This window comes from Carassius gibelio, chromosome B7 (genome assembly GCF_023724105.1).
Source record: "Carassius gibelio isolate Cgi1373 ecotype wild population from Czech Republic chromosome B7, carGib1.2-hapl.c, whole genome shotgun sequence".
Lineage (NCBI taxonomy): Eukaryota > Metazoa > Chordata > Actinopteri > Cypriniformes > Cyprinidae > Carassius > Carassius gibelio.
The window spans coordinates 3,407,955-3,434,769 of NC_068402.1; the positions used below are offsets into that span (position 1 = coordinate 3,407,955).

The 26,815-nt window shown below is 38.3% G+C and overlaps 1 protein-coding gene across 1 annotated transcript in view; it reads left to right on the forward strand.

Annotated features, from left to right (window-relative positions):
• LOC127961829 (immunoglobulin superfamily member 1) overlaps positions 1 to 24,146 on the forward strand; it is a 39,054-nt gene extending 14,908 nt beyond the window's left edge. The window contains exons 3-7 of the mRNA XM_052561101.1: positions 206 to 463; positions 656 to 925; positions 7,113 to 7,370; positions 11,278 to 11,547; positions 23,832 to 24,146. Coding sequence (XP_052417061.1) covers positions 206 to 463; positions 656 to 925; positions 7,113 to 7,370; positions 11,278 to 11,547; positions 23,832 to 24,127 — 1,352 coding nt within the window. The 3' untranslated portion in view covers positions 24,128 to 24,146. The remainder of the gene's footprint in view (positions 1 to 205; positions 464 to 655; positions 926 to 7,112; positions 7,371 to 11,277; positions 11,548 to 23,831) is intronic.
• The last annotated feature ends 2,669 nt before the right edge of the window (positions 24,147 to 26,815 follow it).

Below are 26,815 nucleotides of genomic sequence, written 5' to 3' on the forward strand. Positions count from 1 at the left end.
ATAATTAGAATATAATTATATAATTATAATTAATATAATTAGTTTGATCTAATATGATCATAAAATGTTCACAGTAATAATCTGATGTAAATATTTATGTGAATATTAGTTTTAGAACTTAAACTTAAATGGGTTAAAGCAATTTACAGTGTTAGTCGTCTGTTCAATAAAGTGAACTCAAGACTGCATAACTGAACTCTCGCAGATCAACCGAAGCCGACTCTGACTGTAAAACCCCAGAGTTCAGTGTTCACTGGAGACACAGTTACTCTGAGCTGTGATGTGGGACAGTTAACTGGATGGACAATTCACTGGACAAAAGACTCAACCCCTGAATCCACGACTGATGCAACTAAAACAATCAAGTCTGTGAGAGACTCTGATGAAGGAGAATACAGGTGCAGAGCACAACGAGGAAACTACTACAGCGAGTTCAGTAATACAGCTAAGATTACAGTAACAGGTCAGCACTCACTTATTTTTTCTGTGGAAGGCAACTTGATGTGTTTATTATAAAACATGATAAATACTGTCATACATTAACAATGTGTTGTCAGTTAAACTACATGTCAAATAAAATAATAATAATTGTGGTATCACAGATCATCTGATCGTTTTTCAGACGTGTGAAGTGTGTTTTTTGCTCGTTTCACAGTGAGACCCAAACCTGTAGTTGGTGTTGATCCTGATAGACGTGTGTTCAGAGGAGAGACGGTCACTCTCACATGTGACATACAGCAGACAGGAGTCTGGCAGTACAGCTGGTATAAAGACTACAAACAAGATTACAGCGCAGGACGAGACCAGAACTATAAAATCCCATCTGTGGATCCGTCTCATAGTGGTGTGTACAGCTGTAGAGGAACTCAGACACAAGCACCAACACACACACAGATGAGTGACGGAGTTACACTGACAGTATCAGGTGAGAGCTTCAGTCTCAACATTGACTCTAAATGTGCAGAATATGCTTTTCAAATAGACTACAGTATTACAAACATGCAGACAGAGAAACATAAAAAGTGATCTAGTTTAAGTAGTAAATGAGATGTGTGCTACTCTATGTTTTGTCAACGTTAATGATCAGGACTGGGAAGGTTACTTTTAAAATGTATTTCACTACAGATTACAAAATACAAGCTTTAAAAAGTAATCAGTATGTATTTTGTTAGATTACTCAGGTTTAGTAACAATCTAAATACTTTAGAATACTATGAAATACTTAAGCTTTGTAACACAAATGAACATATTAAAGGGTTAGTTCACCCAATAATCAAAATTGTTTCATTAATAACTCACCCTCATGTCGTTCCAAACCCGTGAGATCTGCGTTTATCTTTGGAACACAGTTTAAGATATTTTATATTTAGTCCGAGAGCTCTCAGTCCCTCCATTGAAAATGTGTGCACAGTATACTGTCCATGTCCAGAAAGATAAGAAAAACATTTTCAAAGTAGTCCATGTGACATCAGAGGGTCAGTTAAAAATGCATCGAAAATACATTTTGGTCCAAAAATAGCAAAAACTGTGTCTTTATTCATCATTGTCTTCTCTTCCGTGTCTGTTGTGAGAGAGAGTTCAAAACAAAGCAGTGTAGTGATATCCGATTCGTTCGCGAACCATCAAGTCAAGTATGCTTTATTGTCAATTCTTCCACATGTACAGTAAATACATACAGATAATCAAACTTGCATTACTCTCAGAACCCCGGTGCATAGAGATAACATTAACAGTAGAGCCTAAAAATCTAGATCAAATATAAAATGTAGATACAACTATACAATAAGGGAACGTAAAAAAGACATAATAAAATTAAAAATCAAGTTAAATAAAGCAGAACAAGGCACATGGCAGATAGAATGCAAATCAGTGAAGTGAACAAACAGTGCAGATAAAAGATTTTTAATGCAAAAAGAAGCTTATTCAGTCTGATTAAATTGACAAAGGGCTCAAGAGCAGTTATTTTATTTAACTGATTGATGAGGTAGTGGAATGATGTCAGTTTCATGGTGAATGAAGTAGTGAGCAGACCAATACTGCACAAAGTGACTGGTGCACGTCATCATATATTAGTGGGTGTGATGGGGGGGGGGGATCTGGGGAAGCTGTGTGACGGGTGGGTGGGATCACCTGTGATGCAGAGGGCTTTACGGGTGAGACAGGTTCCATAAATATCCTGCAGGAAGGGGATAGAGACACCAATGATCTTTTCAGCTGCTCTCACTAGAGCCCCTTTCACACTGCACGTCGGACCCGCAATATTCCCGTAACATTGCCTGGTCGCCTTCTGTGTGAAAGCAACCACGTCCCGGAATTGATTACCGAATCGAACCCGGGTCGGGGACATAGTAACATTGCGGTAATCGATCCGGAACGAGCGCTGTGTGAACAAAAGCCAGATCTAATTCCATATCGAAGTGATGACCGGCTTTTTTACCGGCTGTTTTGAAGGAAGATCAACATTCGTGACGAAAACATATGTGCAAACTGTAATGAAGCAGAGATCAGTTAGTTCCTCACTTTCTGCGCTGACGCAGAGATCGTTTGCTTGCTTCAGTTAAAGTATAACGTGCCAAGCTTTGTCGACTCGTACATTACACGTCACGCGCTGATGTCACGTGTCGTTACGGGATCTTCAAGGGTTGTGTGTGAAAGCACGCATATATACCGGGTCATCACTGGCAGTGTGAAAGTGCCAAATCTAGCGACCAGGGAACAATTACAGGAACACTTTACCCCTGTATTTGCCGGAATGGCAGTGTGAAAGGGGCTTATGCATTGCAGAGTCTTCTGGCAGGACACGTTGCAGGCTCCATAACACACAGTGATGCAGCTCGTCATATATATATACACACACACATACAACTAATAGAAATATCTTCCTATAAACAAAGGCTTTGTATGTGCTCTTTTTTTAAATCAGTGGAAACCTTTTGAATTAACCTAAAAAAAAGATGCTTAATACATCTCACTTGGATTCTATAATGAAATTTTTTTAAGGTAAAAACAGAATAGTCCGATTTTACCTCTGTGAATGAGACACAAATGTCACTCTCTGCAGCAGGTGCCACTAATGGAACAGCAGGTATTTAAAGGCTGCTGCCCCTTTAAGACTGAATGCACAGATCCAATATAATAATGTAATATAATAATATAATAATATAATGCAATATAATAATGCACAGGAAATTTCTTTCTCCACTGTATACGTTCACTTAAGACATAACCGTCTGTGTTTACGAGAATACTTGCAGAGACAATTATTCTGAGATAATTTTATTTGTATGTCTTCATTCAGAAGCAAGGATACACGAAAGAGGAATTAATTCAGTGTAAGCACATTGTCTAAAACGCTGCTCTCAGCATGTGTTTTGAATGAGTGCGTGCAAGCTCCGAATGCGTGCAAATGGTTTAAATGTTTGAATCGGCAAGACTTAGAAACAAGTGCAAACGATCAACTTCGATTAGTTTCACCCCTTCAAGCGAGTGAACAACGCGAATCAAGTTATGAATTGTCAGAGGTGTCAAGTAACGAAGTACAAATACTTTGTTACATTACTCAAGTATAAATTTCGGGTATCTATACTTTACTTGAGTAATTATTTTTCAGCCGACTTTTTAAAGTGAAAAAAAAGTGTAAGTGACATTCAGCCAAGTATGGTGACCCATACTCAGAATTTGTGCTCTGCATTTAACCCATCCAAAGTGCACACACACAGAGCAGTGAACACACACACACACTGTGAACACACACCCTGAGCAGTGGGCAGCCATTTATGCTGCGGCGCCCAGGGAGCAGTTGGGGGTTCAATGCCTCGCTCAAGGGCACCTAAGTCATGGTATTGAAGGTGGAGAGAGAACTGTACATGCACTCTCCCCACCCACAATTCCTGCCGGCCCGGGGACTCGAACTCACAAACTTTCGATTGGGAGTCCGACTATCTAACCATTAGGCCACGACTTCTACTCCTTACATTTTCACGCAAGTATCTGTACTTTCTACTCCATACATTTTAAAAATAGGTTTGTTACTGCTAGTTCATTTCGGCTTGTTTTCATTTGTCATCATAAAAAAAAACAACTATCCAGATAAATCGCGGCATCCGGATGAAGTGAATTGTGGTTGGATGAGAAGTATAAACATATAACATTCCGACACCCTATTGGTTTGTATGTGATCTATCGCACCTGCACATGACTCAAATAACATCACAGTCCAGCCAGGACATAGACAGTTTTGGGTTCGTTTATCAAAAAATATATTTCTTAAAAAGGAAGGGTTGGGTATGGAAACGATATCCGATCGTCAGTCCCCTTAAATTTCATATGAGACCGGCGTCAGACCGGTCTCCTCTCCGTCTTTCAGCGCGCTCTTCAACCCGCAGACCGCGAGCGGAGCCGCGCATGCGCACTTAAACACAAACTGAGGACACAAGGTATGTGTTTATCGATAGATTGTTATAATATCCGTATCTATGCAACTCTTTGTCATAAATTCAGTTTACAAAAGGTCACGAGGGAGCCGGTTTCCCATCTACTGTAAACTTTTCGCTCATCACACCACAGCTGTTTCCTCCAGCGAAAATCTAGCCCTCAACACATATGAACAGGGTGCGATTTGCCGGGGGAGATGTTTGGGATTTCCCCCTTTCTGGTCAATGTATCCCTGCCTCTGCCTAATTATTTATATCCCCGGTGGGGATAAATTTATCCCCCCCTCAAAGTGATCAGTGCTACTACACTATTGGCGAAATGGATCACAAAACTTATCACGGATCCGTGGGTTTGATTAAAGTCAATTTTATTTTAAAATGCGCTACTTTGGCTGGCTCTCTGCAGACTTGCTCAATGTCCCGCCCACGGCGCTATCTGATTGGTTAAATCTCATGAGTATTAGCCTATCAACACTTGCGAGACGGTTGAAGCCGCCCCGCTGGGCAGTGGAGTTGCTAACTTGGCGACTTTGTCGCTAGATTTAGCGCCTTTTTTTCTCCAAAAAAGCGACTAGAGACAAATCTAGCAACCTTTTGGACAACCATTATTTAGTCTCTGAGACTCTCTGGTTCTGCCGCACGAGCGCGATCCTCTCTCTCTCTCTGTATCTGCTGTGTTCAGCGAGCGCAGAGAGGAACAGCACTTTCAGTAAAAAAAAGATATTCTGTTGCTTCTAACTCTATTTTACAACCAAGTATAGCCGACATCAGTCACAGCACAATCACTGACTTTATCATATGTGTATTTGATTTCATTAGTGCAGATTAGAGCTGGTTATGTAGTCTTAATGGACCGCGTTTCAGTCATTGTAATATTCATTCCGTTGTCTGACAACAGAAACACTAAAATATAGTAATAAAAACGGTTTTATTGAGAATTAAATTGAATGGCTAAATTAAATTGCAGTATGTGAGCATAGGGAGGCAATACAATGCAACGCACTTAGGTCATAAATATGATTTTCACAAATCGCACCCAGCATATGAACGAACACATACTAATACACATACACATACTAATTACACTTATTTAAATACACTTAATTTAATCATACGTACTTTACACTACTGTGCAAAAGTCTTAGGCACGTTAGTATTTTCACTTATAAGAATGGTGTTTGGCCAGTTATTTATATAGTTTGCTGTAGTGTGTCAGTATAAAATATCAGTTTACATTTCCAAACATTCATTTTGCTGTTGTCAAACTGTTTGTGCATTCAAAATCACATTAGATTATTATTAAAATGAATGGCGAACTAATTCCTACTGACACACTACAGCAAAATATATAAATAACTGGCTTAAAACCCTTTTTTGGGGTGAAAATACTAATGAGCCTAAGACTTTTGCACAGTACTGTATTTTAAAAATTACATTGTTGCTACTTTATAAAGAATGAGCATACAGTCATTCACAGAACTGATTAAAGACAGTGACAGACAGCACTCATCTTAACTAAATATCAGAGTGAGTGACAGAGATACAGTAGAAACATGTGGTTTTGTATTAAATAATGACCCAGATTGTGAAATACATTTATTAGCCTTAGATTAAGGGAAGCACAACTTGGGAAATGAGAGCATCCAAGGTGAAAGTTATGGATTTATTTTAAATATTTGTAATGTTCTATAATATTATCCATAGTTTTTTTTTGTGGTTAATTTTTTTTAAGTATCGGTTCAGGTACCGTTTAGGCGCAGGTACCATTTTAAAAGTATCGAAAAGGCACTGGAACCTACTTAAAAGTTATTATTTCTCATTGGCTCAATTACCAAATGGGTGCTTTCGCTTCGTCCTCCACAAATTAAGCTACTGTAGGTAGTTCGGTAGCGAGACATTTTAATAAATAATCATTTGCGATTGACGACGCGATCGGCAATCTCCTCCCCCCCCACACTGTACATAGCAGACGTATGTACCGAATACAGGAAGCTGTCAATCAAGAAGGTATAAGGATTATGAGTTATTTTTCATTTTTAGTTTTTGATTAATCACTTGGATTAATCATTCATTTTGACAGCACTATAATGTTTATTGTAAATAGACAACCAAACAAGGCCCCTGTGGCGCAGCCACAATAATAATAATAATAATAATAATAATAATAATAATAATATATATATATATATATATATATATATATATATATATATATATATATATATATATATATATATATATATATATATATATATTATTATTATTATTATTATTATTAATTTTTTTATTTATTGATTTTTTTACTTTGTGTTTTGGCTTTACTTTATGCGTTCAAGCCAGCTTAAAGTTTTTCTTGACAAACTTTTTTATATACTTTCTATGAATTCAGTTCCAGATACACAAAGTATTTGAGCAGTGTTTAGTTTAATTTTATATTAAGAAATATAATTAGAATATAATTATATAATTACAATTGATATAATTAGTTTGATCTAATATGATTACAAAATGTTCACAGTAATAATGTGATGTAAATATTAATGTGAATATTAGTTTTAGAACTGAAACTTAAATGGGTTAAAGCAATTTATTTTTAATTTTTTGATTTATTATTATGGACATATATAAATATAGAGACCAATAAATTGAGCTCAAGACTGCATTACTGTCCACTCACAGATAAACCGAAGCCGACTCTGACTGTAAAACCCCAGAGTTCAGTGTTCACTGGAGACACAGTTACTCTGAGCTGTGATGTGGGACAGTTAACTGGATGGACAATTCACTGGAGAAAAGACTCAAACCCTGAATCCACGACTGATGCAACTAAAACAATCAAGTCTGTGAGAGACTCTGATGAAGGAAATTACTGGTGCATAGCAAGACGAGGAAACTACTACAGCGAGTTCAGTAATACAGTTAAGATTACAGTAACAGGTCAATGATCTCTTTCTATACTTTTTTAATGGAAGACAACTAGAGGTGTTTATTATAAAACATGATAAATACTGTCATACATTAACAATGTGTTTTCAGTTAAACTACATGTCAAATAAAATAATAATAATTGTGGTATCACAGATCATCTGAAATGTTTTCAGACGTGTGAAGTGTGTTTTTTGCTCGTTTCACAGTGAGACCCAAACCTGTAGTTGGTGTTGATCCTGATAGACGTGTGTTCAGAGGAGAGACGGTCACTCTCACATGTGACATACAGCAGACAGGAGTCTGGCAGTACAGCTGGTATAAAGACAACAAACAAGATTACAGCGCAGGACGAGACCAGAACTATAAAATCCCATCTGTGGATCCGTCTCATCGTGGTGTGTACAGCTGTAGAGGAACTCAGACACAAGCACCAACACACACACAGATGAGTGACGGAGTTACACTGACAGTATCAGGTGAGAGCTTCAGTCTCAACATTGACTCTAAATGTGCAGAATATGTTTTTCAAATAGACTACAGTATTACAAACATGCAGACAGAGAAAAATAAAAAGTGATCTAGTTTAAGTAGTAAATGAGATGTGTGCTACTTAGAAAAGAGATGTTTTGTCATCATTAATGATCAGGGCTGGGAAGGTTACTTTTAAAATGTATTTCACTACAGATTACAAAATATAAGCTTTAAAAAGTAATCAGTAAAGTATTTTGTTAGATTACAAATTTTTAGTAACTTAATATAAATACTTTAGAATACCTTGAAATACTTAAGCTTTGTAACACAAAGGAGACATATTAACTTGATGTTTTTTATGGTTTACACCTCAAAAAAAAAAAAAGATCAATAGAAATTCAATTTGAATACAATGAATGGGATTCTGTTCTGTTTCAAATTTTAAAAATTTGAAGTAGGAACAGAATGGTCCGATTTTACCTTTGTGAATGAGACACAAATGTCACTCTCTGCAGCAGGTGACACTAATGGAACAGCAGGTATTTAAAGGCTGCTGCCCCTTTAAGACTAAATGCACAGATCCAATATAATAATGCACAGGAGATTTCTTTCTCCACTAGAGGTGTGCGATACCGCTAGATTTGGTATCGATCCGATACCAAGTAAATACAGGGCCAGTATCGCCGATACCGATACCAATATCGATACTTTTTAATAATTAAGGTGGATGCGTCTTCAACCTAAATCTAAATGAATTTTCATGACTTTTAATTTGTTTTTGTGATTTGCATTTTGGGTTATTAATCAGTACTACAAAAGCTTTTGTTCAGAAACAACTTTTGGTTACTTCTGATTTATTTAAATAAACAAAGTTACAAAATGATTACTTCACAAATATAAAAAATGTAAAAACAAATTCTCTTTTCAAGTAGCATGTTAATAAAAAAATGTTTCTCCTCTTGTGCACTTCTTTTCAGGATTGTTTTCTTAAAGTCACAACGTTTTACTTCACAATGTAAAACAAATTCTCCTTATACAAAATTCCTGAAGCCGACATCTTCCACTATGGAAAGAGGCTGCAGGTCCTTCACAATCATTTCTGATAGGCGCCTTGTAATATCCACTGCTCTTGGAGAATCAGTTATTGATAAAATAATAAAAAATAATTAATTCTGGTGCACATCTAGGTGAAGTTTAAATATAGAAACTAGTATCCCTTTCACAGCTAACACAAAAAGGGTAGATCGGCCTGAAAATACAGCCATACAACGCTCTTCTTTCTCTCCGCCTCTGACTGACTGCTGTTAGAAATGCGCGGCTGAGCGGTGCGCGCGCCTGACTGCTGGTGGTAGCGCTAGTGGTGAGTCACGTGACGGTACAACACAGGAGAGGGGGCGGAGAGCAGTATCGAGCACGAGCAGCACTCTTAGAGCTTGCTCTGCTCTGTGACAGCAGCAGCATTTTGACAAACACGGCCAGGTGGCAAAACGAGAGAAACTGAAACTTAAGTATCGATATTTTCCCGTTGGTATCGATCAATACCGATACCAACGTTGGTATCGATATTATCGATATTAGTATCGATCTGCCCACCTCTATTCTCCACTGTATACGATCACTTAAGACATAACCAACTATTTCAGAGAATACTTGCAGACACAATTATTCTGTGATAATGTTGTTTGTATGTCTTCATTCAGAAGCAAGGATACACGAAAGAGGAATTAATTCAGTGTAAGCACATTGTCTGAAACGCTGCTCTCAGCAGGTGTTTTGAATGAGTGCGTGCAAGCTCCGAAATGCGTGCGAAGGGTTTAAAATGTTTGAATCGACAAGATTTAGAAACAAGAGCAAACGATCAACTTCGATCCGTTTCACCCCTTCAAGCGAGTGAACAACGCGAATCACGTTATGAATTGTACAACACTAATTCAAGATAGTGATGTAGAGTGGTGATATATTTTGGAGCCTGACTGGAAAACACAATAGCCCCGGGTCTCAGGATAGCGATTTTGTGAGCCCTGCACCTCAGATCGGTCCAGTTTGTGAACTATTGGTTTCCACCGAATGGCAACCTCCCGCTTTCTCTCGTAAAGTCATCAAGGAAGTGACTAAAACTGCAATTCATCGACCATCCACTTGAACCGTTTTTTTTCAACCAGTTTATTGAAATCAAACAGTCCGAAAGAAGGGTTCACGGAAAAGAATCGAACTTCCCATCACTACTACTTTCTGTGAACAAATGACCAATTGCAGCCGCAGCTTCAGTGTATTTCTAGTGTAGGGGCGGGACACTTCAGATTCTAGAGAGTTTTTGATTGGACAGAAAGTTTAATGAGCAGCTGAAGTTTAGTGATGTCATTAACATTTTTGATCCATATTGACAGAAATGAGAGACTGTAAATTTTGAATGCTTATTTTTCTTGTAAATGTGAATGTTGTCTTTGTATTGGAGCACACTAGCTATTAGATAACGTTAAAGCTAACATATTCATACTAAAATCCCAAAAACTTTAAGAAGATGAACACAAAGACCAAGTACAAACTGTAGCTAAATTCAGTTCAGAATGCAGTTGTCAGTTCTGTAAATAAGCTTTGTGTGTAAACAGTGTTGATCCAGTGTTGTTAGTAACATCACAGTTTACACTTCTTAAACTAACTTCATTTTTTCATTTTTTACTTTCTGTTTTGGCTTTCTCAAGCCAACTTAAAGTTTGTCTTGACAAACTTTATATAGTTTCAGTTAATTGAGTTACACAAGGTATTTGAGCAGTGTTTAGTTGAATTTTATATTAAGAAATATAATTAGTTTGATCTAAAATGGAAAATGTTCACAGTTATAATGTGATGTAAATATTAATGTGAATATTAGTTTTAGAACTTAAATGGGTTAAAGCAATTTATTTTTTTATTTTTTTATTTACTATTATGGACATACATAAATATAGAGACCAATAAAGTGAACTCAAGACTGCATTACTGTCCACTCACAGATAAACCGAAGCCGACTCTGACTGTAAAACCCCAGAGTTCAGTGTTCACTGGAGACACAGTTACTCTGAGCTGTGATGTGGGACAGTTAACTGGATGGACAATTCACTGGACAAACTCAACCCCTGAATCCACGACTGATGCAACTAAAACAATCAAGTCTGTGAGAGACTCTGATGAAGGAGAATACAGGTGCAGAGCACAACGAGGAAACTACTACAGCGAGTTCAGTAATACAGTTAAGATTACAGTAACAGGTCAGTGATCTCTATCTATACTTTTTTAATGGAAGACAACTTGATGTGTTTATTATTAAACATGATAAATACTGTCATACATTAACAATGTGTTGTCAGTTAAACTACATGTCAAATAAAATAATAATAATTGTGGTATCACAGATCATCTGAAATGTTTTCAGACGTGTGAAGTGTGTTTTTTGCTCGTTTCACAGTGAGACCCAAACCTGTAGTTGGTGTTGATCCTGATAGACGTGTGTTCAGAGGAGAGACGGTCACTCTCACATGTGACATACAGCAGACAGGAGTCTGGCAGTACAGCTGGTATAAAGACTACAAACAAGATTACAGCGCAGGACGAGACCAGAACTATAAAATCCCATCTGTGGATCCGTCTCATAGTGGTGTGTACAGCTGTAGAGGAACTCAGACACAAGCACCAACACACACACAGATGAGTGACGGAGTTACACTGACAGTATCAGGTGAGAGCTTCAGTCTCAACATTGACTCTAAATGTGCAGAATATGTTTTTCAAATAGACTACAGTATTACAAACATGCAGACAGAGAGACATAAAAAGTTATCTAGTTTAAGTAGTAAATGAGATGTGTGCTACGTAGAAAAGAGATGTTTTGTCGTAATTAATGATCAGGGCTGGCAAGGTTACTTTTAAAATGTATTTCACTACAGATTACAAAATATAAGCTTTAAAAAGTAATCAGTAATGTATTTTGTTAGATTACTCAGGTTCAATTTGAAAACAATGAATGGGATTCTGTGCTGTTTCAGGCTGTATTCCAAGCTTCAAAATGAATCCAGACACACCAAACACATAATAAAAGCAGCCCAAACAACTGGCACAGTTGTCCAAGCTATACGATAGATCTGTTTAATGAATGGACCAAACTTCAATTGATTATAATCCTCTCTATGGAGAAGCGATAGGGCTTGTTTCCCACGGTCGCAAACGATGTCGTTATTAACAACGTTTTCGTAAACACACCTCAGGGCTCGTAAAATGTAATAATCCCTGGTAGCCTTTCGGGCAGGCATTCTTAAGGTTTTAGTAGCCCAAAATTAATTTTACCAGCCTAAAAAAAAATACCCCACATCGGCTGAACATCGGCATGATGAGCAAAAACTAGTAGCATATCGGGATGTTACGATTCAATAAACTCACGATGAGAATAAAATTTGCAATACAGATTACACCATTAAAGACGAATTATAAATTAAAATGTGTCATTTTATTATTTCTCAGACAAAATGTTGCATATTTCTTTTAGAATTTGAAATGTTAAATTATAAAATTAACTTGAAATTTTAAAACAAATTCTAAATAAAATAAATTATACAACTAATGTAAATCGCTTCATATAAACAAAGGCTTTGTATGTGCTCTTTTTTTAAATCAGAGGAAACCTTTTGAATTACTATTAAAAAAAAAGAAACTAAATACATGTTATTTGGATTATATAATTTAAAAAATTTGAAGTAAAAACACAACTGTACGATTTTAATGTTGTGAATGTTCCCTTAAGACATAACTGATTGTGTTTAGGAGAATACTGCATAGGCAATTATTCTGAGATGATTTTGTTTGTATGTGGTCATTCAGAATTAAGGATTCATGAAATAGGAATCAATTCAGTGTAAGCGCATTGTCTGAAACGCTGCTCTCAGCGCATCTTTTGAATGAGTGCGCGCAAGCTCCAAATGCTGTTTGAAAGCTATATAGAATGATTGACAGTTGGGAAGGGAAGACGAGTTTCCGTGAACTTGACTTTAACAATTTCAATATTCTTCTGTTACTTTACCTCACATTAAGCTATGGCTTTAGAGTACTTTTAAGCAATAAATCATTGACTTCTGAAGGATCACACCACACTGAAATTATCGTGAGGTGTCTGATCTTTTGACTGAGTTTTGTCGACAGCCTGTGCCAGCATTAAATGTGACGCAGATGGCCACCTCGTTAAATTCGTTAAAAAACCTGCATTATTTTCTGTTTTTTTATTTATTTATTTATGTTAAGTCCTACACTAGACATAAACCCTTAAACACCCAGCTGATCATCACCATATTATTTTCACTTAGATGTTCCAGAAATGAGCTGTGTAAGGTTGGCTAAGTTAACTAACTTAGCTATGGCAATGGACATTTTTGGCAAACAACCCTTTCCCGCTTCAGTAACGTTATACAGGTTTACTACACACCCTCCAACTAACAAAAATACAATATGAGCTGTGAACCAAAGTGATTTATTAAATAATTTTACCATTTGGTGTTCTGGTAAGGTGAACTTGTGAGGGAAAACACCATGGTATTGTTAAATTTGTAGACCACAGTCAATTTGTTGCTCACAAGAACTAAAATTTAACGTCCTTCGTTTATAATTTAAAATTAAATAGACACTCTCCTTCCACAGATATTTTCTGTTCTTCAGCACAAGCTCGCATAATGACCCCTGTTGGCAGCTTCGCCAACTCAAAATGGCATCAACTTTTCTCTGTGTTTTGTGGTATTTGCTCTGTATCACCCCTCCCCCAACATTAATTTACAGCCACGACTTAAATTAACAGTTAAATTACAAGTACTTAACATAATGTATAACTTTGTTTAATTTTCGAAAACTTGTACACTTGAGTATCCACAACTTATTACAATTGGAGTTAAAGACAATAAGTTAATTCAACCTAAGGAGGCTTTCATGTTTTATAATGTATGAGAAGTGAAAACAGAAGACTAACATTACTAAACATTACTATTTTTATTGTTTTTGAAAGAAGTTTCTACTGCTCATCAAGCCTACCTTTATTTGATCAAAAATACAGAAAAAAACAGTAATTTTGTGAAATATTACAACTTAAAATAATAGTTTTCTATTTGAATATACTTTTAAAAATAATTTATTATTTTATGTACTGAATGTATAACACCTATAAGGGAACTCAAGACTGCATTACTGTACACTCACAGATAAACCGAAGCCGACTCTGACTGTAAAACCCCAGAGTTCAGTGTTCACTGGAGACACAGTTACTCTGAGCTGTGATGTGGGACAGTTAACTGGATGGACAATTCACTGGACAAAAGACTCAACCCCTGAATCCACGACTGATGCAACTAAAACGATCAAGTCTGTGAGAGACTCTGATGAAGGAAATTACTGGTGCATAGCAAGACGAGGAAACTACTACAGCGAGTTCAGTAATACAGTTAAGATTACAGTAATAGGTCAGTGATCTCTTTTTCTGTGGAAAAAAATCTTGATGTGTTTATTATAAAACATGATAAATACTGTCATACATTAACAATGTGTTTTCAGTTAAACTACATGTCAAATAAAATAATAATAATTGTGGTATCACAGATCATCTGAAATATTTTCAGACGTGTGAAGTGTGTTTTTTGCTCGTTTCACAGTGAGACCCAAACCTGTAGTTGGTGTTGATCCTGATATACATGTGTTCAGAGGAGAGACGGTCACTCTCACATGTGACATACAGCAGACAGGAGTCTGGCAGTACAGCTGGTATAAAGACTACAAACAAGATTATATCATAGGACGAGACCAGAACTATAAAATCCCATCTGTGGATTCGTCTCATAGTGGTGTGTACAGCTGTAGAGGAACTCAGACACAAGCACCAACACACACACAGATGAGTGACAAAGTTACACTGACAGTATCAGGTGAGAGCTTCAGTCTCAACATTGACTCTAAATGTGCAGAATATGTTTTTCAAATAGACTACAGTATTACAAACATGCAGACAGAGAAACATAAAAAGTGATCTAGTTTAAGTAGTAAATGAGATGTGTCCTACGTAGAAAAGAGATGTTTTGTCATCATTAATGATCAGGGCTGGGAAGGTTACTTTTAAAATGTATTTCACTACAGATTACAAAATATAAGCTTTAAAAAGTAATCAGTAATGTATTTTGTTAGATTACTCAGGTTCAATTTGAATACAATGAATGGGATTCTGTGCTGTTTCAGGCTGTATTCCAAGCTTCAAAATGAATCCAGACACACCAAACACATAATAAAAGCAGCCCAAACAACTGGCACAGTTGTCCAAGCTATACGATAGATCTGTTTAATGAATGGACCAAACTTCAATTGATTATAATCCTCTCTATGGAGAAGCGATAGGGCTTGTTTCCCACGGTCGCAAACGATGTCGTTATTAACAACGTTTTCGTAAACACACCTCAGGGCTCGTAAAATGTAATAATCCCTGGTAGCCTTTCGGGCAGGCATTCTTAAGGTTTTAGTAGCCCAAAATTAATTTTACCAGCCTAAAAAAAATACCCCACATCGGCTGAACATCGGCATGATCAGCAAAAACTAGTAGCATGTTACGATTCAATAAACTCACGATAAGAATAAAATTTGCAATACAGATTACACCATTAAAGACGAATTATAAATTAAAATGTGTCATTTTATTATTTCTCAGACAAAATGTTGCATATTTCTTTTAGAATTTGAAATGTTAAATTATAAAATTAACTTGAAATTTTAAAACAAATTCTAAATAAAATAAATTATACAACTAATGTTAATCGCTTCATATAAACAAAGGCTTTGTATGTGCTCTTTTTTTAAATCAGAGGAAACCTTTTGAATTACTATTTTAAAAAAAGAAACTAAATACATGTTATTTGGATTATATAATTTAAAAAATTTGAAGTAAAAACACAACTGTACGATTTTAACGTTGTGAATGTTCCCTTAAGACATAACTGATTGTGTTTAGGAGAATACTGCATAGGCAATTATTCTGAGATGATTTTGTTTGTATGTGGTCATTCAGAATTAAGGATTCATGAAATAGGAATCAATTCAGTGTAAGCGCATTGTCTGAAACGCTGCTCTCAGCGCATCTTTTGAATGAGTGCGCGCAAGCTCCAAATGCTGTTTGAAAGCTATATAGAATGATTGACAGTTGGGAAGGGAAGACGAGTTTCCGTGAACTTGAATTTAACAATTTCAATATTCTTCTGTTACTTTACCTCACATTAAGCTATGGCTTTAGAGTACTTTTAAGCAATAAATCATTGACTTCTGAAGGATCACACCACACTGAAATTATCGTGAGGTGTCTGATCTTTTGACTGAGTTTTGTCGACAGCCTGTGCCAGCATTAAATGTGACGCAGATGGCCACCTCGTTAAATTTGTTAAACCTGCAGTATTTTCAGTTTTTTTTTATTCATGTTAAGTCCTACACTAGACATAAACCCTTAAACACCCAGCTGATCATCCCCATATGATTTTCACTTAGATTGTCCAGAAATGAGCTGTGTAAGGTTTGCTAAGTTAACTAACTTAGCTATGGCAATGGACATTTTTGGCAAACAACGCTTACCCACTTCAGTAACGTTATACGGGTTTACAACTCACCCACCAACTAACAAAAATACGATATGAGCTGTGAACCAAAGTGATTTATTAAATAATTTTACCATTTGGTGTTTTTGTAAGGTGAACTGGTGAGGGAAAACACCATGGTATTTTTAAATTTGCAGACCACGGTCAATTCACGAGTTCACACTTACATATAATTAGCTGAAGTATTATAATTCATATTTGGCATGCTGTCTGGGGAAGGGGCTCCGAGCTCAGGAATGGCCCGAAACCTAGAGTACCCCTAGAGTAAGCAATAATGGAAAGGTCAGCCGCCAGACTAAGGATCCCCCCACAATTACGTTGAGATCTGGCTGGGGCTGATATTTAGAAAGTCAGCTGGTTGGCAGGTCGGAAGAGCCTATGTACTCCAGTGGGAGCAACTTTACCTATTTGGAGAGATAGGCCCTACCCGCTGCTTGTATCGGACTACGTGATTTGGGGCGCCCAGTCGGGAGGGCTCGAGCCGCTGCACAACCGGAGCACCTCACTGCATTGGAACGGATGAGCCCTACTGGCCGATAGCGGAGGAGCAACGTGATTGGATAGCCCGACCAGGAGGGCCCGAGTTGCCTCAACTGGAATAGGTCACAGTGTTCGCGTACGGGCCCTACTGGCTGATGAGCCCCTGCTAGTCAGTGGGCAACCAGGGCAGATAACTGACCGAGAGGACCCATGAAGCCTCTGACTGGAGATCAAGACTCAGGACGACGGACGTGTAGGTCCTCTCAGCTGAGCAGATAAACAGGCTTTGGGCCGCCGACAAAGAGGACTCTTGCAACACCTGATGGGAGATCAATACTCACGGCATCAGATGGATAAGACCTGTTTGTGGGCAGCAAGAAAAGAAAACCCAACCGGGAGCACTCTCGCCGACATCTGACACGAGCACAATACTCAACGGCATCAGATGGGTAAGCCTTGTCGCCCGGGGAGCGGGAAGAAGAAAACTCGACTGCGCGGGCTCTCGCAGCATCCGATGGGAGATCAGGACTCAGAACATCGAACGGGTAAGCCTCACCAGGCGGGGGGAAAAGATTTGGACAGAGTTTGGCGGGAGATGGAGACTCTTGTCATCATACAGCGAGTACTGTCACCCGTCAAACAGGAACAAAAAGTTAGGTGGCCGTGAGACTCTCGCCGACGTCCGATGGGAGGTCAATACTCAAGGCACCGAATGGGTAAGCCTCCCCGACCGTAGCATGGAAAAGTAAAGTTTATGTGGCTGGGAGACTCTCGCCGACGTCCGATGGAAGCTCAATACTCAAGGCACCGAACGGGTAAACCTTGCCGACCGTAGAAAGGAAAAGGTAAGGTTGTCTAGCCGGGAGGCTCTCGCCGACGTCTAATGGGAGCTCAATACTCAAGGCATCGGACGGGTAAGCCTCGCTGACTGTAGGAGGAAAAGGTAAGGGTGTGTGGCCTGGAGGGCTCATGCCAGCATCCCGTGGGAGCTCAATACTGACGGCATCGTATGGGTAAGCCTTTTTTGACCAAAGGATGAAAAAAGTTGTCTAGCCGTGAGACTCTTACCAACATCCGATGGGAGCTCAATACTCACGCCGTCGAATGGGTAAGCCTCGCCGACTGTTGAAAGGAAAAAGTAATGTGGTCTAGACGGGAGACTCTCACCGACGTCTGATGGGAGGTAAATACTCACGACATCAAGTATCAAGTATCAAGCCAGTATTTGGCCAGACAGTGAAGGAGTGTTTTTTTTTTTTGTTTGTTTTTTTTTTACGGAAAAGGCAAAGGTTGGATCAATCGGGAGCACTCTTGCAACGCCTGACAGAGGTTCAATACTAAGAACAATTTGGTTGTCTAAAGGGTAGATGCTATGAGGATTACTGCATAATTGTTTAACGAATCCAATGAGCTGCTTCCGATATCAAGTCAGAAAATCTTGGTGCAGTCATTGTATTTGAAAAATTAAGTGTACAAAAAATAAATAGAATTTCCTGTGCCAGTGTACCCCAGATGAGTGCTATGAATCAGCGATATGACCATTGTCAATCGCCATCTTGTCGGTACGTGAGATCGACGATACGTATCGACGATGTAATCGTGCTTGGGTGGAGGAAGAGAGAGACTCTGTTCTCGTCATGGCATGACTTTTTGCTGTTTTAAACCATGCAGGTGAAAGAAAGAAAGCCTATGGAATCACCGATAGTCTAAAAGAATATATACTTTCAGATGCACTGATAAACTGATGTTAAATATAAAATTATTATATTTAAAACAGCTAGTTCATGTGAAAAATTTCTTGTGAAAAATTTGCCGCATCTGCACACGGAAGTTATCTATCTAAATGATCTGGAAATCGGTCAATGGTGAAACAATAGAGGATTTCATTTAAAGTTCAACAATTAAACCCTAAACGAATATGTTAAATATATTATTCAAAACAGGTAAATATATTTGGAGTAAGGTTGAGTTGAAACTGATGCATTGGTCGTACGCACTCCGGACCATGCGCCTCATGATGAGACCGACACAACACCAAAGAAACAAAAGAATGAGATACATTCTAACATAACTGTGGCATTAAACTTAGTTAGTGAGGCTTGTTTAAAATATTGCGCATACCAGATTATTTGTTAAATTGCAATGAAATACCTTGTATCTGCAGACGATGTACGTCTGTTTGTGGATTGAGACTTCTTCACCGCCTACAGGCTCGAATCATCCTTGCAAGCATGGGCAAGCGTGAAATGGAATAACGGAGCAGTTTGGTAGCTGAATTATAGTAGGCCGCCTAATAATGATAATAAAATACAATAATAGGAGTATGAGTCTAATATCGTCTTGACTATAATCGATACGTAATACTATCACCACCACCTAGGATGATTAGGCATAACTTCAAAGCGGAGGTGATGTCGACTTTTGCCAGAAGAGAACCACGACCCATTGAATGATGAAAAATGATTATTATTTTTTTTGGAGATACAGAAAAGGCACCTGCGGGAGCAGACACTGCTGCGGCAGTGGGGAGATACAGAAAAGGCTCCTGCGGGAGCAGACACTGCTGCGGCAGTGAGGAGATACTGAAAACAGATAAGTAAAGGGGAGCATGAGAAGAAGAAGGAGAGATAGCTGCTTTGGACTGCTGTAGTTGTTGAAAGTGAAAAAAAAGGGAAAGTGACATGACATTCAGCCAAGTATGGTGACCCACACTCATAACTCATGCTCTGCATTTAACCCATTCAAAGTGCACACACACAGCAGTGAACACACACACACACACACACACCATGAACACACCCCCGGAGCAGTCGGCAACCATTCATTCTGCAGCGCCCGGGGAGCAGTTGGGAGTTCGGTGCCTTGCTCAAGGACACCACAGTCATGGTATTGCCAGCCCGAGATTCGAACCCACAATCCTAGGGTTAGGGGTCAAACTCTCTAACTACTAGGCCCATCTTCCCCCTCCTTGGCTGTGGGAAGAGTAGACAGGTTAGTAACATTTGATGGGGCAACCTAAAAAATTAATGCGTAGCCTACTGTGTTGCCAGCTTAGCAATTGGTTGCCTAATTTGACAATTACTTAAGCCTTTGTCCACATTAGTACGTTCCTGTTGGAAAAGCATCATTCCTCTTGTTTTGGCCTTCCGGCCTTTTTAAACAGCCTCCAAAACTGATACATTTGGAACACTGGTTTCACATTGTAGTATAGACTGTGGAAACAGAGGCTTCTGAAAACAATGAATATCATTTAGTCTTGTAAAACATACCAATAGACATGATTATGGCAATAACATTAATTGCAGTTATGTGCTATTGACTTCCAAGCAGTTTCTAAAGATATTTACTTGCATGCTTTTCATATTATAGTCCTAGAAAGACAACAGAATTTTTACTCAAACTTGCTGTCCTGCGGCAAAACGAGGGTAGTGGTGTATTAGATAAATTCTAAGCGATCACGCCAGTAAATGGAGAAATATGTCCCTAAATAAATTGGTCCTGCGAGAATAATTGCATGAAACTTATGTCTGTGTGAGGTTTAAACATGCACGGGAAGGCAGATAATATCTTTGGACATTTCAGTGTGGATGACGACTCTGGAAAAAATGCCTTGGCTTCGTGGTAAAAAAAAAAAAAAATAATAATAATAATAATATGGCATTGTCATCCAACAGAACTACGTCATAACCTCATTTAACAAAATTTAAGCCACCTTCCATGGCACACGACATTTGGACATGATTTTCACAATTCTCCCTCTAGGCAGTCGTGCAGAACTTTCAAATTGGTCGTGCAGCAACTGTTACCTTGGCATTTTCACCATGGTAAAATTAATAATTTTAATGAATATAATGTATGAATACATAGTCACAAATCAGATGACCCCCAAAATAAAACAGTAGGTTTTATGGGGCTAATCAAGTAAATAATGGTTTAATATTTATTTCTCCCATAATTATTATGAACCACCATTTTACAGAAATTGTGTTTGAAGAATAATGTTAAAGTTAACAAAATATTGGTAATTCTGACCTCGCACCCATAGATTTGATTAGAATACATCACATCCGGTTGGACGTTCGCATGCAGTCTAGTCGCAGAAGTTCAAATATTTGAATGCATCCGAGGCTCAAATCGGATCTGAAATTTCCGTATACGTATTTGATTGGAACTCCACACAGCTCCCGCACTACTTTCTAGCCGCGAACCTGTATTTAGCGTCTTCACCGGAAGATGTATTGATTAGGACGCGTGGTCTGTGCCGCTAGAGGAGGCAGTCTCAAACTCCGCCTCGGCCGGAAAAGCAGCGGTGACAGGCTGAGCCGCGATGGGTAAGAATTGAGGTGTGATTCCAGCACTCGAGGAGAGCCCAGTCTTGATCGGATCAATCATGGTGTAGGCCGAGGCGAGCTCGGGCTTTGCACGGTCTATTGGCCAAGACGTGTGGCTTGGCAAGAAGAGCAGCTGTCGCGATGACGTTTGATTGCCAGCTTCGCTAACTCAAAATGGCATCAACTTTTCTCTGTGTTTTTTGGTATTTGCTCTTTATCACCCCTCCCCCAACATTATTTTACAGCCACAAGTTAAATTAACAGGTAAATTACAAATACTTAACATAATGTATAACTTTGTTTAATTTTTGAAAACTTGTACACTTGAGTATAACAAATTATTACAATTGTAGTTAAAGACAAGAAGTTATTTTAACCTAAGGAGGCTTTCATGTTTTATAGTGTATGAGAAGTGAAAACAGAAGACTATAGTATGACAAATACAGTACAGACCAAAAGTTTGGAAACATTACTATTTTTAATGTTTTTGAAAGAAGTTTCTTCTGCTCATCAAGCCTGCATTTATTTGATAAAAAAAACCCAGAAAAAACAGTAATATTGTGAAATATTACAACTTAAAATAATAGTTTTCTATTTGAATATACTTTAAAAAATAATTTATTATTTTATGTACTGTATGTATAACACCTATAAGTGAGCTCAAGACTGTATCACTGTCCACTCACAGATAAACCGAAGCCGACTCTGACTGTAAAACCCCAGAGTTCAGTGTTCACTGGAGACACAGTTACTCTGAGCTGTGATGAATGTGCGCGCCATGTAGTGCCTCATGCACAGTATCTTCGATGGACCTGCAAATAAGTGCCAGAATGCAGTCTCTGGGAATGATGAATTCTGGAGAACGGTCCTTCTGGGAGCAATCATACTGCCATGATAAGGCACTGTGTTACCCACATCGTAATTTCTTTCTGCTGAAAACAGGCTTCTGGAAAAGAAAGAACATGGATGAACTTTGTTATCTGTAACGGATCTCTGAGAGAGCAAATGCCATCAATGACATAATCTTCTTTTTTGCATCCCCCCAAGTAAGAGTAGCTGACAACAGTAAACGGGAGTGAGGAGTGTTAAACTGGACAGTTCCACTCGCTAAGGTCCCCACACACCCTAGCAAGCCTTGGCTTTTAACGCTAATTCAGGGCAGGACGAGCGCATGTGGCCAGAACCTCCACAGTAGAAACAACGACCCTCTCTCATGCGCCTCTCTCTCTGTTTAGGTGATAGGCAAGTCCTGCCCAGCTACATTGGTTCTTCCTCTGTCTGTTGGCTGAGATGAACAATTTCTGGAACATTTGTAGTTGATAACATGGGCTTGGGGAGAGCAACGTTCTCTTCTCCTCTCACGAAAATGGTTATCAATGCAGATGACCAAGGTTATGAGTTACTCCAGACTTGAACCCCAGTCTCTACTAGCTAATTCATCCTTTACATCTTCAGAAAGGCCACGGTAGAAGGTTGAGAGAAGAGCTTCTGAATCCCATTTATTCTCAGAAGCCAGAGTATGGAACTCAATGACATAATCAGCCACAGTTTGATGCCCCTGGTGTAGGTCAAGCAACCTTCTTGCTGCCTCACGGCTACTGACTGGATGGTCGAACACCTGTTGGAGAGTCTCTGTGAACAGCTTTAGATCTGAGCAAATTGGGGACTACTGTCTCCAAAGAGCTGAGGCCCAATCCAGGGCACAATCACAACAGGGATATTATATATGCAATCTTTGCCTTCTCAGAAGCAAAGGAAGAGGGTTGGAGTTCAAAAATCAGAGAGACTTGAGTCAGGAAACCCTTACAGGCACCGGGCTTCTCGTCATAGCACTGGGAAATTGGTGCTGCTATTGGTGGAGGATCTGGGGCCGGTGCAGCCACAGGTTCTCGAGGCAAGTGGGCTTGTAGTTGTTGCAGAGATTTCCCAATCTGGGAAAGATTTTCACAGCATCTGTAGCTTTGATTCATGTGTTCCAAGCAATACTCCCTGTTTGCTAAGGGCTCCATTAATCTGTTCGGCCTCTGCTGGGTCCATCATTTTGCTGGCTCAGTCTTGCTGTCAAGACCAAGGCTAGAACCCAGAATGTGTTGATGGTAGCCCAATGCAACCACATGTAACCACTACACCACAGAGCAGTGTAGACCGAAATTTACAGAGAACCACACAAGGCAGGATTAGAGAAAAACAAACAGTCTTTATTTAGTGTCCTTCTTGAATAAACATAAAAATTAACATCAGAAGCAGGGCTGAAGAAGGTACAGATCCACAAGGCAAAAGGTCCAAAAAACATAAAGTAAAGCTCCCAATAAGCAGGTCATAGTTCTGAGTAAAAAGTCTCTCAAAGAAATCCAAACATAGGCCAAAGGATCTGTTTGAACAAAAGAACTTCAAGACTGAGCAAGGATATAAATAAATGCATGTCTTATATATGCCCACACACACTAACAAGCCAGGCACAGGTGATATCATTGAGCTAATAATGAACAGGAAATCAGGAGGAAGTTGTGGAAGGTCTTGTGCTGGAGTCAATATGTTTTTGTCTTTCCTCACAGATTTCCCCAGATCTACACTGACTGTGACTCCAGACAGTCCTGTATTCACTGGAGAGACAGTCAATCTGAAGTGTGTGATTGAGTCTCACAGTAACTGGAGATATGAGTGGTATAAAGACACAGACAGTGTAATATCACAGACGTCTGATGGTTACACTGTAAACAGAGACACTCTCACTATCAGAGGAGTAATTACATCTGATCAGGGTCAGTACTGGTGTAGAGGACGGAGAGATCAGAGACCAAACTCATCACAGGACAGTAACCGAATACATCTGTATGTTAATGGTGAGTAAAATCTGTGATAAATACTTGCCTGTTTAAAATGACAATAAACTCATAAAACTTGGGGATCAACAAGAAAGTTTCTGAAAGCCTAGTGTTGCTCAATGTGTTTGTGTCTCTGTTTGTCAGGTTCAGGTCAGATTTCTGTCTTCAGCATCCTCAGTTTTCTTCTGGCAGCTTGTCCGTATCTGCTGTCGACAGTCGTGCTGCTGTTCAAATGTTACAGAGCGAGAGGTAACACTTCTGTCTGATCCGTCTCTCTCCATCTCACTCACTTTTACCAATGATTCACATTCACTGACAGACAGCCCTTTACTCTTCGTCTTTATATGTTATAAATCAGTATTTACAACAGTCGGTGCTCATTCATAAGTGTGTGTGTGTGTGTATTTGTGTGTGTGTTCTTGTTTTTGTGTCATATCAGAACACAACTCTGTATAATGACATGGGTATGACACAGGTATTACAAGGAGAGGGTGACTTATGAGGACAAAACCCATGTGCAAATTTTTCAAAACATTTAAATCATACAGAATGAGTTTTTTTAAGAAAATAAAAAATGCACAAGTTTCCTGTGAGGGTTAGGGTTAGGTGTAGGGTTGGTGAAGGGCCATAGAATATACAGTTTGTACAGAATAAAAACCATTACACCTATGGGATTTCCCAACTTTTTACAGAAACCAACGTGTGTGTGTGTGTGTGTGTGTCACAGTTACATCTACTGAAGACTAAAGCCAGTACGCTGTAACAGAGGAACAAACTTCAACCTGATTTCATCCATTCTTCAAACCGACTGAAGGAAACTCACAAGACTAACAGACATTCACACTCTCACACATGCAGACAATTTAGTGTTTCTGATTCTCCTGGGGCCTCACGTATACAACGTTATGTAGGTTTCATCATAAATGTGTGTGTATACACAAAAGCGAGATTTTGTGAATGTACAAAAGTTTTTAGATCTATCAATCTTGCGTACACCAGAACCTGTGAAAATTATTTTTGTAATACCCAGTCAGCAGAAAATTGTACGTACATGAATCTCCACCCTGTCTCCTCCTGAAATAGCCATGTATGGAGCTTATAACTCCTAGTTTTATTATGAATAACATAATCTGCATATCATTTACATTCATATTCCATCCACATGGCACCATCTTTAACACTGTAAAGAGTAAAAACACAGAAAATATGAGATACATACTATAAATGAAACGTAAAATAAAACGTGCATATCTTACAGTTTCTTCTAATTTGGTCTTTTAAATATGGTGTTTGTCACAGTATAGTGAAGATCATGAAAGCGTTTCTCATTAGTCTGCTGTCTGTGTGTGACACCGCTGTGAACAGAGCTTCTAGAGTACTGTCATCAAACCTGTTCAAACCAGACAATGGACTGTTTGATCAACGACTGCATCCTTGTGTCTGTCGTTACGTCTCTGTTCCAGAGCCATCAGACAAGTCAAGTTCACATCAGTCATCATTATTCGCACTTAACAATTCTCTCAGAACATGAGCTTTGTTATTTAGGACACAATTTAAAGCAGAATTGTCATGCGCCAAGCAATCCTCGCTCTGATTAAAACATTAAATCACAAGCCACAGGAAAACTGCTCGAAAGCAGCACATCCACTGCAAATATTTGTTTTTAAGTACATATAAAAAGTTATAATTTCATGAAATGTCAGAAATCTTCATTGAGAGTGTCATATTTAATCTAAATGTGTGTCAAATGTAAACAGACTTTAAAAACATTCTATTTGCTTCATTATTTCACTCACTCCAGTAAAAGAGTGTGTACAGATGGTACAGTGTCTTTACGGTGCAAAATTATTTACACCTGGTTTATTTTTATGAATCATGATATGTTTGTGGAGAATTGTGTTTATACATCAGTCCTCTGTACTGTAGAAACCAAAGCAACACACGGAGAACACAAACTCTTCACAGAAAGACCTCCTGCTCGTCCTCTGCTCCAGAAAGAGTTTTTAATGTGTCCGTCAGTTCCACTAGAAAATGTTGAAAGTTGTTCTTTAAAGACATTCAGGGAACAAACACAACTGTTAAATAAATATCAATCCATTTTACTGCAGTTGATCAGTTGATTCACGGATGAGAAATGTTCAAACTAATGGCATTTCAGCCCAGAGATGATGTATTCCGTTTTAACCTGATTGTCAATAAAAGCTGAGACAGAGACATCAGTAATATCTGATATATTAACATTTTACTGAATGGGACACTTTAAGTGAACAGACCTCCAGAAATAAGACGGAGCAGACTTTGTTTCAAATAAAACTAACAGTTATGTGATGACAAATTACTTCTTCACATTTTTTTTTTTTTATGATGCATTTGGTTTCTTTTTTTAGAATAAATGTTTTTGTTTAGACAAAATGATAACAATAACCTTGTCTATGTCTTATACTCTTTTTAACAAATAAAAGGGCTTTATACTTTTACTGGACTGAAGCGATTTTACCTGTTTATCCAAACATAATTGTATTTTATTTTCTCAGTAATCAGTGTATTGACTATTGCATTACATGTTTTGAAACTAAAGAGCTGCAATATAAACTATTAAATCTCATCTTACTAAGACATTGAGACAGAGTGACAACTGATATTTATCGGCATTGCACCCAATTGCCTATTTTTATTCAGTTCAGGCCTTGGATTGATTATAATTTCATAATTGA